This window comes from Dendropsophus ebraccatus, chromosome 3, assembly GCF_027789765.1.
Source record: "Dendropsophus ebraccatus isolate aDenEbr1 chromosome 3, aDenEbr1.pat, whole genome shotgun sequence".
In the NCBI taxonomy this organism is placed as follows: domain Eukaryota; kingdom Metazoa; phylum Chordata; class Amphibia; order Anura; family Hylidae; genus Dendropsophus; species Dendropsophus ebraccatus.
The window spans coordinates 178,994,205-179,010,153 of record NC_091456.1 but is presented as its reverse complement, the minus strand read 5'-3'; the positions used below and the strand labels follow the sequence as shown (position 1 = coordinate 179,010,153).

General features: G+C 43.4%; 1 protein-coding gene across 2 annotated transcripts in view; it reads right to left on the bottom strand.

Moving 5' to 3' along the window:
* Positions 1–14,151: 14,151 nt before the first annotated feature.
* LOXHD1 (lipoxygenase homology PLAT domains 1) overlaps positions 14,152–15,949 on the bottom strand; it is a 150,209-nt gene continuing 148,411 nt past the window's right edge. For both annotated transcript variants that reach the window (XM_069964843.1, XM_069964842.1), the window contains one exon: positions 14,152–14,863. In XM_069964843.1, coding sequence (XP_069820944.1) covers positions 14,383–14,863 — 481 coding nt within the window. In that variant the 3' untranslated portion in view covers positions 14,152–14,382. The remainder of the gene's footprint in view (positions 14,864–15,949) is intronic.

Genomic DNA, 15,949 nt, shown 5'->3' with positions numbered 1-15,949 from the left:
TATCTATCTATCTCCTATCTATCTATCTATCTATCTATCTATCTATCTATCTATCTATCTATCTCCTATCTATCTATCTATCTATCTATCTATCTATCTATCTATCTCCTATCTATCTCCTATCTATCTATCTATCTATCTATCTAGATCAATAAAAAAGTTCCAGCAGCACTTTGCCTGCAGGTAGTAGCGGGTGCCAGCAGATCCAGGTCAGAGACCACTGACCGCATGTAGATAAATGTAGAAAAGTCCACAGCACTCCAGATGTATGCCAAGAACATGTGGAAATTAACAGCAAACACAAGCGCGGCGTTTCGGTGGCCCATGCCACCATTTTCAAGCGTGCCACCTTGAAAATGGTGGCATATGCCACCGAAACGTCGCGCTTGTGTTTGCTGTTAATTTCCACATGTTCTTTTGAATAAATCACCTCACAATTTTGGCATACATCTGGAGTGCTGTGGACTTTTCTACATTTATCTTTCTATCTATCTCCTATCTATCTATCTATCTATCTATCTATCTCCTATCTATCTATCTATCTATCTTCTATCTATCTATCTATCTATCTATCTATCTATCTATCTCCTATCTATCTATCTCCTATCTATCTATCTATCTATCTATCTATCTATTTATCTATCTATCTATCTATCTCCTATCTATCTATCTATCTATCTATCTATCTATCTATCTATCTATCTATAATCTATCTCCTATCTATCTCCTATCTACCTCCTATCTATCTCCTATCTATCTCCTATCTATCTATCTATCTATCTATCTATCTATCTATCTATCTATCTATCTTCTATCTATCTATCTCCTATCTATCTATCTATCTAGTAGTGTAGGAAAATCCACAGCACTCCTCAAATGAAATTCAGGTGAGTATTTATTGGAAAAGCAAGTGCAGCATACAGACGCAACGTTTCAACGGCTACTCGCCGCCATTTTCAAGCGTGCTCAGTGAAGCTTTGTGCAGACCCGTGAAGTGGACATGTTTCTCACAGCAGCCAATCCGATCACACTTTGTCAGATTTGGAACTAGAAGCTGTGATCTGATTGGTTGTTATGTGTTCCTTCCCTTCTGCCTTAGTATATTCCCCATTCCTCATACTGTGTACGTGCGCAGCGGCCAAAATCAATCTTTAAAATAGTAAATTTCAATACTAATAAAAAAAAAAAAGTCAATTCCTGGAATGAAATGTTTAATAAGGTGGATGAGAGAAATGGTCATTCTCGGTTGTGTAATCTCTACTGCTGTCTGATTTGCTGTGGTGGAACATTTTGTTACATATAGAATATTTTATAGTAAAAAAAACAAGTAAAAAGACAAGAATAAAAAATGCTAGAAGATTATTTATTATTATTATTCTCAATATAAAAGCAATAGTGCATTACCGAGGAGACGTTAGAACTTGTGTACTGGCTTCAATTCACATTTTGTGGAATTTTTTGTACTTTATTTATAACTAATAAATCAAATTGCATTGCTTACTATTTATTTCTGATTTTCTTTATTTTATTCCTTTTTTCTAATTATATATATGTATATATATATATATATATATATATATATATATATATATATATATATACACAGTGGCGGTCTTTGGCACCAAGCACCCCAAGCGATCGCTTGGGGCCCCCAACATCCAGGGGGGCCCCCACACCCCGCTCTTGTGCTCAAGACCGCTGGACAGGGCCGCTGCCCCGCTCACTGCTGCCATCTGAACTGTAACTATGAGCACTCGTAATGAGCGCTCATAGTTACATGCAGCAGCACTGACAGGGCGGGAGACATTGGCTCCCTTCCTGTCAGTCACTCTTGTGGCCGCAGGAAGGGTTTTCCCTGCGGTCACAAGTGGCAGCTTTGTCCTTGTGGTGCCGGCGCTGTGACATCACTGGAGCATCGGCGCCAGAACAAGGGGAGTGCGGCCTCTTGTGATCGCAGGGAAAACCCTTCCTGCGACAACAAGAGTGAAGAGAAGAGGAGACGCCCGGACCCAGGTGAGTATAAGTGTTTGTTTTATTGTGTTATATACTATATGGGAGGGGGAGCACACAGGGGTCTGTTTAACTGGGGGAGCGCACATCGGGGGTCTATATAAATGGGGGGAGCACACAGGGGGGTTATATAACAGGGGGAGCACACAGGGGGGCTTTATACTACTTGGGGCAGCAGAATGGCGTCTATATACAACTTGGAGAGCACACAGGAGGTCTATATCCAAGTGGGAGAGCACACGGGGGGCTAAATACTACTAGGGGAGCACACAGGGGTCTGTATACTACTGGTGGGGCACACAGGGGGTCTATATACTACTGGGGGAACATACAGGGGTCTATATTCTACTTGTGAGGCACACAGGTGGTCTATATATAACTGGGGGAGCACACAGGGGTCTGTATACTACTGGGGCAGCACACAAGGGGTCTATATAATACTGGTGGGGCACACAGGGGGTCTATATACTACTGGGGGAACCACACAGGGGGTTTATATACTACTGGAGGAGCACACAGGGGTCTATATCCAAGTGGGGGAGCACACAGGAGGTCTATATCCAAGTGGGGGAGCACACAGGAGGTCTATATCCAAGTGGGGGAGCACACAGGGGGGCTAAATACCCCTGAGGGAGCACACAGGGGGCCTATATACAGTGGGGGAGCACACAGTGGGTATATACAACTGGGGGCAGCACACAGGGGGGTCTATATACAACTGGGGCAGCACACAGGAGGTCTATATACATCTGGGGGAGCACACTGGGGGGCTATATATAACTGGGGGAACACACAGGGGTCTATATACTACTGGGGGAAGCAAACAAGGGGTATATACTACTGGGGGCAGGACACAAGGGGTATATACTATTGGGGGCAGCACACAAGGAGTATATATTACTGGCGGTAGCGCACAAGGGGTATATACTACTGGGGGCAACACACAGCGGTCTATTGTTTTGGAACGTGTGTCGAGGGGGGCCCCAGACATAACTTTGCTTGGGGCCCCAGAAATGCCAAGACCGCCCCTGTATATATATATATATATATATATATATATATATATACAGTATACACCAACACAGAAGTATTGATTTTTTTAGAAGGTGCGTGGACCCAGGAGAGCACATTATCTATGAAGAACATTGATTAACTCGTCGCCCATATATCATCTTTACTGTTTTTGTTGTGTTAAGATATTTTCCTCCTATTTCGGTGTACCACTGGAGACCATCAACAAGTAGGCTTATTGCTGACAGATCTCATTAAAGAGATTTTCCAGGATTAAAACATTGATAGGTTATTCTTAAAGGGGAATGTATGGCTTAGATTTTTTAATGTTAGATGTTCTAATCTGTTTCTTTTTCCCCGCTTCTTGCAATCTGTCTTGCTTGGGTTGTTATTGGAGACAGATTTCCCCTGACAACAGGCAGTGAAAGGAGACACCTAGTGGTCAAAACTTTAGAGCTGTTTTTTTCTGGGGTTTATTTTAGTAAATGAAGCGAATTACAAAAATGATATCGTTATCAAAAATGTTTGAAGCAACATTGACCATTTAATGACCATTGACATTGACCGTTTAATCTGTTAATATAGCCATATGGGCTATAGATAATCTGTCAATATATCCCAGATGGGCAGGGGGTGCTGGTGGGGAAAACATAATAAAGAATCTATACTCACCTGTCCCCATGCTCCCACACAGCAAGGTCACCAGCTCTCTGTTGGTCTCTAATCACTGACTGGCCGAGCGGACATGACATCACCAGACTGGGAAGTGCAGGAGGTGGGCGGTGGTCCATGAGCGGTGACAATGTGGTCCCACCCCCTGCCCGACCGGGACTTATAGGCTGGAGCTCTATTTTCATTTCATTTTTTATTATATTTTATAAATCTTTTTTTACAGCCACTGGGTGACCACCATTCACTATCTAAGGTTTTACATAATAGAATATCTACATAAAAAGCTGTAAAACATTAGTAAAAAAAAAACAAAAAAAAACACCACACACCAGTAGTTTATTGATAGTGGTAATAGGCAGATATAGGAGTTTCCGCTCCAAGCCCTTGGATTCAATCAGCATCTGCCAATGTGAGAACTACAGACGTCATGAAGAAGCCCGGATTGGCGGAACATCCTCCACTGCCAAATAATGGTCATACATATTCACAGGTTCTGCCACAGCGATGACTTCAGCCGGCTGGAATTAGTCATTTCTGTTATTTATACTGTATGTCACCAACATATTCTGGAGTGTTTGTCATCACTCACCTCTCCCCGGTCCCCCATGGTTCCCTGTTACATGCACATTGTGAATGCGGGAGGGATAATGTCATAGCCATAATGTCTCTAGGCCTAGCCTGAAGCCTGTGCAGGTCCTAGACGTGCTATGTGGTGCTTGTGCACCTCAAGGTCTTTGACACTCCTTTCTTTCTGAAAAATCCTCCTATATGTCATCAGATAGGAAGGACTTAAAGGGGTTCTCCCAAAAAAAAAAAAAAAATTCAAATCGACTGGTGTCGGAAAGTTATAAAGATTTGTAAATTACTTTTATTCAAAATCGGAAGACTTCCAGGACTTATCAGCTGCTGTATGTCCTGCAGGAAGTGGTGTATTCTTTCCAGTCTGACACAGTGCTTTCTGCTGTACCCTTTTAAAACGTATCTGTCACCCTCTTACCGATTACCAAGCTGGCGGCAACGCTGGATAAATATTAATAAAACGCATTCAGAAGCCACCTTTGTTGCCCTTGTCTGTGTTTTTATTTCCACACACCCAAAAAAAACTTTTTATGTACATAGGGTCAAAGAGGCGGAGCCTATTGTTCCCTCAGCCGTAGCAGGGCTACACCTCACTGTGTTGTATGAGCAGTGTACAAGTTTATAAGTGCCGCTGATTATGCAAAGGGTGATGCTAGGGCCCAGAACACAATAGGCTCCGCCTCTTTGACACTATTCACAGACCAAATAAAGGTGTTATTTAATGAAAATAAAAAAACAAAAAACAAAGAAACAGGCCATAAAGGCATGTTCTGAATGCTTCTACTGATATCTATATAACAGGGCCACCAGCTCGGCAGGTAGTCGGGGGGTGACAGACGTGACATTTATGAGCACTTTACAGGTACTTTTGTATTAACCCCAAGTGTTCCCAGGAAATAAGTCCTAGATAATAGAAGGAGAGGCGACCAGACAATCCCTCCACCTCCTCACTTGACTGAACTAAACAGGATTTCATGTTCAGAGAAGAGAATGGGATAAGAGAATTTTCTTTTGTGTAATGGATAATGAATGGGGACCCTACTCATTATCGCTGTGACATCAATCCACCATTAGGTGGCAGCATAACACCATGTCATACAGCATATAGAAGAAACCTGAAGGAAGGGTCCTATTACACTGAGCGATTTTTAACGATTAACGACTAACGATAAACAATCGCAAACGAGATTTTTTTATCGTTAACCTGAAATCGTTCCCCATATTACATAGAACAATTGTCGTTAGTTACAATCGTTACTACGATCGTTATTGCGATCGTTACTACGATCGTTTGTTCCTTCTGATCCCAGCAAAACAGTGAACAATGTGCACATACACTGAACGATTCGTGAAAAAATGCAGAACTTGAGCGAACGAACGCGGAATTACAGCGAACGATTAGCGAACGGTTAGCAAATGATTAACGATATTTTAAGTTTAGATCTATATCAACGACATACGAACGATTTTTCGATCGTTGCCTGCAATTACACAGAACGATTATTGTTTAAATTCGAATGATTTAACGATTTTTTTCGCACAATAATCGTCCAGTGTAATAGGGCCCTAAGCCAATTTGTGTGAAGTGAATGGCGCCAGAAAGAAAGGAGGGAGGGGCACCAACTTTGACGTATACTTTGTTAATCGTGTAGGCTGTAATGCTGCGTTTACACGTAACGATTATCGCGCAAATTTGCGCGATAACGGTCGAATTCGAACAATAATCGTACGTGTAAACGCAGCGAACGATCGAACGACGCACGATAAATCGTACATTTTGATCTTTCATCAGGTCATCAAATCGTCGTTCATCGTACGCAAAAAATTCGCAAATCGTTCCGTGTGAACACTCGTTCGCCGATTTAACCAATGTGTGAGATAGGCTTAAACGATCGCAAAACGATCGCAGTGCGAATATTCGTACGATATATCGTATCATCTAAACGCTGATCGTTATAAAAAAAAAATCGTAAATCCGACATCGCTAATCGTACGATCGGGCCAATAATCGTTACGTGTAAACGCAGCATAAGTCTTGCTGGTCAGTCGTTGGGTCACACGTCAAGGGTTGGTCAGTTGCCGCAGGGCGTCTCTGGTTTCGGGTCACATTGGAGAGCACAGATCTGGGAATGCAATCACTGCTGCCACATATAGATCCATGTGATGCAATCAGATCAGGTAACGCATAATGAGCCCAGTAATCAGGAACAGCGTCTCGTCTCCATTAATATCCCAATAATTAGATGCATTATTCTGACATCTCCTGCCGCCTAATGCATAAATCTGCTCCTTCCCTCCTCTGATGTGTCAGTCTCATAAACATGTCTCTATTACTGACATAATGGGGGAGGAAGAGTTGTTACTGCAAACCTTTCCCTGTCTAACAACTCCCCAGATGCCACTTAAAGGGGAACTCCATCTCCTGTTGTTAAGGATGCTGACTCCCTGCTTGGAAGGCCTCTGTGTTCTTCAGGGGTCACTCATCCCCTCTTTCCTTCCCTCTGTCTGACACGTCTTAGAAGCTTCGGGTTACAGCTGTAAGAATCTTCATCAGGTGTCAACTTCCCGTCTACTGAACATCAAAGGGATTATCCAGAATTAGAAGAACATAGCTGCTTTCTTTCAGAAACAGCGCCACTCTTATCCTTAGGTTGTGTGAGGTATTGCTGCTCAGTTACAATGAAGTGAATGGAGCTGAGGTGCAATACCACACACAACCTAAGGACAAGGGGTGGCGCTGTTTTTGAAGGAAAGCTATGTTTTTTTCCAATCCTGGATAATCCCTTTAATTTTAACAGTTACATACTGAAGATTACATAGCACACACATAGGCAGAAGTAGAACTTGGTGTAGATTAGCAGGTGATTTAACCCTTTGGGGCATTACTCTATTACAGAGATAGGTGTATATCCAATAAGATAAGACAATGAGCACTGGGACTTTGGATTAAGGAGCCATAGCAAACCCTCAAAATGGCCATGATGGTGTTTGGGGCATTAGAATGGGAGGAGATGTGGACCAGAAGCTGGTTGGTTCAGTAAACATGAATGGGGGATATAGGATGGAGACAACAGGTGGCTTATGAGTAGGAAAGTTTAATGGGGCAAACTGCCCTTAGGAAGGGGTTATAGTCTTCATACACATTAGAAACAAGCTGATCGAACCTGACAATCTCAATCTATGTGAGTCTCTGGACTCTTCTCAACAGATGATGTTGATCAGACATCCTGGATTTAGAGATGAGCGAACCTGGAGCATGCTCGAGTCGATCCGAACCCGAACTTTCGGCATTTGATTAGCAGTGGCTGCTGAACTTGGATAAAGTCCTAAGGCTATGTGGAAAACATGGATATAGTCATTGGCTGTATTCATGTTTTCCAGACAACCTTAGAGCTTTATCCAAGTTCAGCAGCCCCCGCTAATCAAATACTGATCGTTCAGGTTCGGATCGACTCGAACACGAACCCGGTTTGCTCATCTCTACTTGGATTTCAACTACCTAAAACTATTGTTCTTGGATAGATGTAGTGTCTCACTACGTGTTTTCTTCTTTTCTTACACCTAGGCAAAAGTGTTTTATTCAGTGTCACGGTTAGGACAGTAAGATGCTGTATCTTACTCCAACCACTAGGTGTCACACTCTCCCACAGCACAGCGGCAGTCAAAACTAGGTTTAGCTACACACACACTTCCCTCTATAGTCTAGACTTCCCTTTAGTTTTAGATAGTGCCTGGCTTCAGGACAGGCAGGATGTGTTTAGCCTGTTCCCCAGAGCTAGTGATTCAACCTCCATTAGTTGCTAGACTTCACCCGCAGGGAAACTCTTTGCCTACATTGTGGATTTTTCTAGTTTCAGGAAAATCACCTAAAGAAAGAAGAGGAACTCTAAGACTGTACCGCAGTAGAGCACAGTGCAAGTTAGCTGCTCCTCCCTATTGAATTTTGCTCAGCTGAGTAGGAAGGATACTACTAGCTAGCTCTACCCAGTGACAAAAGACCTGGGACTTGTACTACCCCATTAGGACGGAAACCCAACACTTAGGGGCAGAAGGCAGTCAGATGGGATAACAGACTCATCTATACGGGAGTTCAAGGATTCTCTTCAAGACTATCTATAGACACCATAAAATGCCAAACGATCGGACTCGAACATGCTCATCTCTACAAGCCACAATATGGAAGATCTCCTGCAATAGGTTGTTACTCAGAATGGAGGATCAAGTAGTTTCCTTTACAGATGTGGAGCTTTAAGCCATTTTGGCCTTGTTCCAATCAACTCCTCCGCACGGATACTGGAAATCTTCCAAGGCCCCAGTGGTCGCCAAGCTGAATGCAAGCTCACAATGGGAAACCCAACTGCACCATTTACCTATACATAACAGAGAGGTTTGACAGTCCCTTTAAGTCCCCGCCGAGCCTCCATGAGATGATAACACCATATAGCACAATACCTGTCATCTCTCACCGGCATTTCAGGAATATGAGCCCTATATGAATATCAATGAGATCATGGCGTCACTTCACTGTCGTCTCAGCAGGGTCTGATTTTCTCTCATCTCTAGAACATTCCACTAGTAGGAGAATCAGACGGCATGCTATGTTGTCTTGTTAGCTACATGAATAATTAACTGTATACTGATAGATGTATAGAGAACCACAGAACCCCCCCGAGGTGCTTGCCAGTCGGATCCGTTATGATGGCAGAGGATGCATAATAAATAACAGCAGTGGAATCATTATAAGAATCCGGGCATATCCCGATGTCGGCTCATTTCGCATGCATTTATACGTTTCATTTATTGCTTTTTAATTAAAGATGAAAAGGCTGCTGCACAACGTTTGGCTCGGATAGACATGATAAGCCCATGGACCCAGATGGAAGCAACAGGAAATCCAAGCGTAGAGAGGCAAAGGCCAAGACTCAGTCTAGTGGGTGAGAAGAGAAAGCGGGTCGTGTGTAAATATATACAGAGAAATAGCCATGAGCAGGTGTAGACAGGTAAGTACGGATATACCGACATTGGTAATCTGGCACCATAGATTTAGCCCAATTGGCTTCCAATGGACCCAAAACATTAGTGACATCATAGGTCACCAAGAACTGAACCGGATCGGCACTATGGGGCGGGGCAGTGCTCAACAGCAACAGCATCGAGAATGAAGGTAAGGCTGGGTTCACACTACGCTTTTCCTATCCGTTTAACGCATCCATTTTTATTTGGTTACTTTTAACGGACAGAGAAACGTGGTACGTAAAAAAAAAAACGCATCCGTTTTGATCCATTTTTTTTTTTAAATAATGGAAGTCAATGGAAAAACGGATCCAAAGGGATCAATTGCATCCATTTTTTTTCCCCATAAAACATATACGTTAAATGGATAGGAAAAACGCAGTGTGAACCCAGCCTAAGGCTAGGTTCACACTGCGTTTTTGCAATGCGTGTTTTTCATCCGTTTTTTGCAAAAGAACGGATGAAAAAATGGATGCATTTGTGTGCATCTGTTTTGATCCGTTTTTCCATTGACTTCCATTGTAAAAAAAACTGATCAAAATAAATCCGGGTTTTTTTTTTACAGACAGAAAAGTAAGGTCAGCTATGTTTTTGTGTCCGTCAAAAAAAAGGGATCTGTTTTGATCCGGTTTTTTTTTTTACAATGGAAGTCTATTTTTTGCTAAAAACGGATGAAAAAAACGGATTGCAAAAACGCAGTGTGAACCTAGCCTTAGAGACGTACCTTCATCCTTAGCACCTACTGTGCAATAGGGACATATCAGCAGGTTAGATTCGGTTCATATCAACGTGATGCAGAACCTGCCTTCCAGGCTACACGGCACTGTAGTAGTCATCGCAGATCCTGCATTGTACCAGGGATTGCATTCAGTGTCAATGAATTAGACGGAGCGGATTTCAGTTGCTGCTATTCCCAGCTCACTCGTGGAGTAAGAAATCCAACACCCCCCCTCCTATTTTTTTTTGCTTGTGTCAGCTGTGTTCAGCATAATCGCAGACAATTAGCCAGTTCCGTCCGCATCTGGGAATTCCAGGGCTCGCTAGCTGCACTTTCAAGCCAATTACAGCACCGATCAATACTTTTAACAAAATGAGGAGCTGAAGGGCAGAGATGATAGGACGGGGTAATATACAGGACGATGGTACTGAGCTTACAGAATCTCTACTATGATTATTTCTGAGGAATCCTAATGACTCCGCAGTGCATCATGCCAGAGGGCGATAGGGAGCGAAGCACAAGGGACGGGCACAGATGATGTCAGGGAAACTTTCAGGAATAGAAACCATCAATGTTTTGTACAGTGAGAGGGTGGCCTCGCCTGGTTGTCTGGGACCCTGACGCAGATATCTGGACCCTGCAACAAATTTCCCCACTCGTGTCTTAGTCCAATATTACTTTTTATTTTGCCATAGAAAGGTAAGAGAGTGCACAAAAAAAGGCGACCATCGTTTCGCGCTTAGACGCGCTTTGTCACAGCCCATACGTCATATCCTTCATCTGGTCTTTTAACTAAGACCACTTAAAGACACATAAACCCAATATAATGTGAAGGTTAAAAACATACAAAAAGACATACAAAAAGAGCTGCAGATATACAGGAGAAAGTTCCATTAAATGACATATAATTTTCTGTTGTCATATAACTAAATTCATATCAGATCATTCATTTAGGCCAAGTGGGCCCAAGGCTTCTGTCTTTATAATCCGTTCCATTTCCTTCCGTAACAGTAATTTGTGTTGATCACCCCCATGTCCTGATGGTTCAACTTTATATAGTCCCATAAATTTCATTTGCGAGGTATCACCCGAGTGCACTGTCCGTATATGATTTATTAGCCGGGGTCACCCCTTGCCTGTTCTGACCGATCTTTGATGTTCAACGAATCTTCTGCACATAGGTCTAATTGTTTTCCCTATGTAGAAGGAACCACATGCACAAATGATTGCGTACACTACATAGGGTGTTCTGCATGTAATAAAACCTTTTACCATAATCTCTGAACTGCCTAGACGCACCCATTTCACATTATGCAGATGGGTACAATTACAGTGTCCACATTTGTGGTTTCCTGACAAAGGACCTCTATTGAGCCAGTTCACACTACGCGATTCTTCCTTTTCTATCCGGCCCCGGACCAATTGGTCACGTAAATTAGTACACCTCTTAAACGTTACCAAGGGGCGCTCCTGTGTGAACTGGCTCAATATCGCATCATTTTGCAAAATATGCCAGTTTTTATTTAGAGTTGTTCGTACTATTTGATTCGTGGGGCTATGTTTGAAACTAAATACACATCTACGAGATCTCTAGGTTCTTGGCGGATTACTAACTAGTTGGTGTCGAGTAAGCTGTCTCGCTTTTATGAGATCCCTGTTCACACTATCCACAGGGTAGCCTCCGGCGATAAATCTATCACTAAGTTCCTTAGCCTGTATCTCAAACTGTGCATCTGTGTTATTAATCCTTCTAATGCTGCGTTTACACGGAACGATTATCGTGCGAATTCGCACGATAACAATCGAATTCGAACGATAATCGTACGTGTAAACGCTGCGAACGATCAAACGAGGAACGAGAAATCGTTCATTTTGATCTTACAACATGTTCTAAAATCGTCGTTCGCAAAAAATTGGCAGATCGTTCAGTGTAAACAGTGGTTCGCCGATTTAACCAATGTGTGAGATAGGCGTAAGCGATCGCAAAACGAATTTCCGTACGATATATCGTACCGTCTAAACGCTGACCGTTAGGAAAAAAAAAATCGTTACTCCGACATCGTTAATCGTACGATCGGGCCAATTATCGTTTCGTGTAAACGCAGCATAATCCGGACCGCCTCCTTATGAATTATGTTTTTTGCTATTTTTTTGGATATATGAACAACAACTCCCACAATATGCGCTTTACTGATGTGTTTGGTGGCCACAAATTGGAATTCCTTGACGTGAGCCTAGAGGTGGTAGATAATTCTCTTCGTATCAGTAGTTATAGAAAACCTACAGCTACTAATTCATTGCTGCGATACAATAGCTACCACCCTAGACACGTCAAGGAGGTGGTTCCTTATGGGCAATTTGTCCGGATTAGACGGATTAATAACACAGATGCACAGTTCGAGATACAGGCTAAGGAACTTAGTGATAGATTTATCGCCGGAGGCTACCCTGTGGATAGTGTGAACAGGGATCTCATAAAAGCGAGACAGCTTACTTGACACCAACTAGTTAGTAATCCGCCAAGAACCAAGAGATCTCGTAGATGTGTATTTAGTTTCAAACATAGCCCCACGAATCAAATAGTACGAACAGCTCTAAATAAAAACTGGCATATTTTGCAAAATGATGCGATATTGAGCCAGTTCACACAGGAGGTAACGTTTAAGAGGTGTACTAATTTACGTCACCAATTGGTCCGGGGCCGGATAGAAAAGGAAGAATCGCGTAGTGTGAACTGGCTCAATAGAGGTCCTTTGTCAGGAAACCACAAATGTGGACACTGTAATTGTACCCATCTGCATAATGTGAAATGGGTGCGTCTAGGCAGTTCAGAGATTATGGTAAAAGGTTTTATTACATGCAGAACACCCTATGTAGTGTACGCAATCATTTGTGCATGTGGTTCCTTCTACATAGGGAAAACAATTAGACCTATGTGCAGAAGATTCGTTGAACATCAAAGATCGGTCAGAACAGGCAAGGGGTGACCCCGGCTAATAAATCATATACGGACAGTGCACTCGGGTGATACCTTGCAAATGAAATTTATGGGACTATATAAAGTTGAACCATCAGGACATGGGGGTGATCAACACAAATTACTGTTACGGAAGGAAATGGAACGGATTATAAAGACAGAAGCCTTGGGCCCACTTGGCCTAAATGAACGATCTGGTATGAATTTAGTTATATGACAACAGAAAATTATATGTCATTTAATGGAACTTTCTCCTGTATATTTGCAGCTCTTTTTGTATGTCTTTTTGTATGTTTTTATCCTTCACATTATATTGGGTGTATGTGTCTTTAAGTGGTCTTAGTTAAAAGACCAGGTGAAGGATATGACGTATGGGCTATGACAAAGCGCGTTTAAGCGCGAAACGATTGTCGCCTTTTTTTGTGCACTCTCTTACCTTTCTATGGCAAAAAAGAGTAACATTGGACTAAGACACGAGTGTTGCACCATCTTTTGCTGGATTGCTGGTGTTTCAAGGACTGTTCTTATGTGTCGCTGAGCACCGTGAGTCCGTGGATGGATCCCAGGTGAGCCAGATCCTGCTATTCCCGAGATGGTGGAGAGACAGTGCCTTGACTCCATATTGACTGCAGCTAGTAGTACATTTCCCCACTGCCTTGCAGACTACACTGAACAATCTTTATTAAAGAGGTTGTCCAGTAAAAATGAATACTTGGCTGCTGGGGCTGCAGGGGACATGTTGGTAATGTATACTTACCTGTCCTGTCCTCCCGCCACTGCTGGATCCTCTGTCAACATCCAATGACGTTGCATTCCCATAGGAAACGGTCACTCAGTATAGAGCCTATGCTGAGCAGGCATTCCCGGTGGGAGCACAATGCCATTGTATTTTATGAAAACACAGGAGACGGCGCAGAGCGATCGGCCCGGGATCTGGCAGTGGTGGGAGGACAGGAAAGGTAAGTATACATTACTAACATGTCCCCCGCAGTATTAATTATTAAGTAATAATTTTTCTCGAATAACCTTTTTTAAGGTCCAGTGGCCTTTCACAGCTTACCCTGACTCCTCTGATATACGAATTAAGAGGTTCTTTACGATCACAAGTTGACAAGGAATTACCAAGATATATTCATTTATTGAGCTTTATGCCACTGTATGATTCGTCTCAGAGGAGTCATTTGTTTTCTTCAGTTTGCGGGAAGCCTAGTGTAGCTTCTTGGCTTCTCCATACATTAATACAGTGAGCGGTTTCCATACATATACTTCAATATTCTATACACATTATACAAAGTCTGTATACAAAAAAATATATAAAATACATTTTGTAATAATTTATGAAAGACGTGGCAGAGATGACACAAGTGAGTTACATTGGTTGGAGGTCTACCGGGCAAGGTCTTTAGTACATGGGGTAGAGCTCTCGCCAGATTTCACCATCCCCTCTCTTCTTATCCAACCACTTGCCGCAAGGGAATATGGTGGTGACTCCAGTTGCAGAATTGGTCACCTCTACCCTCTCTAGAAGCCACCCAGGGCTGAGGCTGCTGTTGTCGTGCTCCACACGCACTTTCTTCAACTCGCCCAAGTCTAAGGTCTCGATGTAGAAGCGATCAGTGTTTCCACGCTCAAAGAGGTTCCTAAATTTCTGCTTCAGGGCGTGCTTCCCAGAGTCACCATTAGACCCGTACATTGTAAGGAAAACATTGGCGTCCGTTCCTGCTCCTTTTTCGAAACCAGTCACTACAATGACTTCGTACTTCACTGGTACCAAACTGCGGGCCCGGCTGGCAAAGCTCTCAATGGTCTTGGCACATTCAAAGACTTTGTAGTCATCTCTCTTGATACGCAGGGGGATCTTGGCATTGCAGTTAAACAAGTATCTGAAATATATGATGGCATTATACTGAAATTTTATCCGGAACATGGGAATATATTTTTAAAAGTCATATTACCAGCACCCTAAATGAATATACACAATTGTAGACACAATTTGTAGAATGTAAGCCCGAGCTGGCAGGGTTTTCTGTCCCTATGTAAACCCTTGTGGGCAGGGTCCTCCCTTCCTATATAAGCCCTTATAGGCAGGTTCCTCCCCCCCTATGTAATTCCTCATAGGCAGGGTCCTTTCTCCCTATGTAAGCCTTCGCGGGCAGGGTCCTCTCTCCCTATGTAAGCCCTCGCGGGCACAGTCATCTCTCCCTATACAAGTCCTCATACGTAGGGTACTCTCTCCCTATGTAAACCCTCGCGGGCACAGTCCTCTCTCCCTATACAAGTCCTCATACGTAGGGTACTCTCTCCCTATGTAAGCCCTCGTGGGCAGGGTCCTCTCTCCCTATGTAAGCCCTCACGGACAGGGCCCTCTCTCTCCCTATGTAAGCCCTCACGGGCAGAGTACTCTCTCCCTATGTAAGCCCTCATGGGCAGGGTCCTCTCTCCCTATGTAAGCCCTCACGGACAGGGCCCTCTCTCTCCCTATGTTAGCCCTCACGGGCAGAGTACTCTCTCCCTATGTAAGCCCTCGTGGGCAGGGTACTCTCTCCCTATGTAAGCCTTCATGGGCAGGGTCCTCTCTCCCTATTTAAGCCCTCACTGGGCAGGGTCTTCTCTCCCTATGAAAGCCCTCGCGGGCAGGGCCCTCTCTATGTAAGCCCTCGTGGACAGTGTCTTCTATCCCTATGTAAACCCTCAGGGACAGGGTCCTCCCTCCCAAAGTAAGCCCTTGCGGCCAGGGTCTTCTATCCCCACGTAAGCCCTTGCTGGCAGGGTCTTCTATCCCTATATAAGCCCTTGCGGGCAGGATCTTCTATCCCTATATAAGCCCTTGGAGGTAGGGTCTTCTATCTATATATAAGCCCTTGTGGGCAGGGTCTTCTATCCCTATGTAAGCCCTTGCGGGTAGGGTCCTCTATCCCTATGTAAACCCTCGTACGCAGGGTCTTCTATCCCTATGTAAGCCCTCGCGG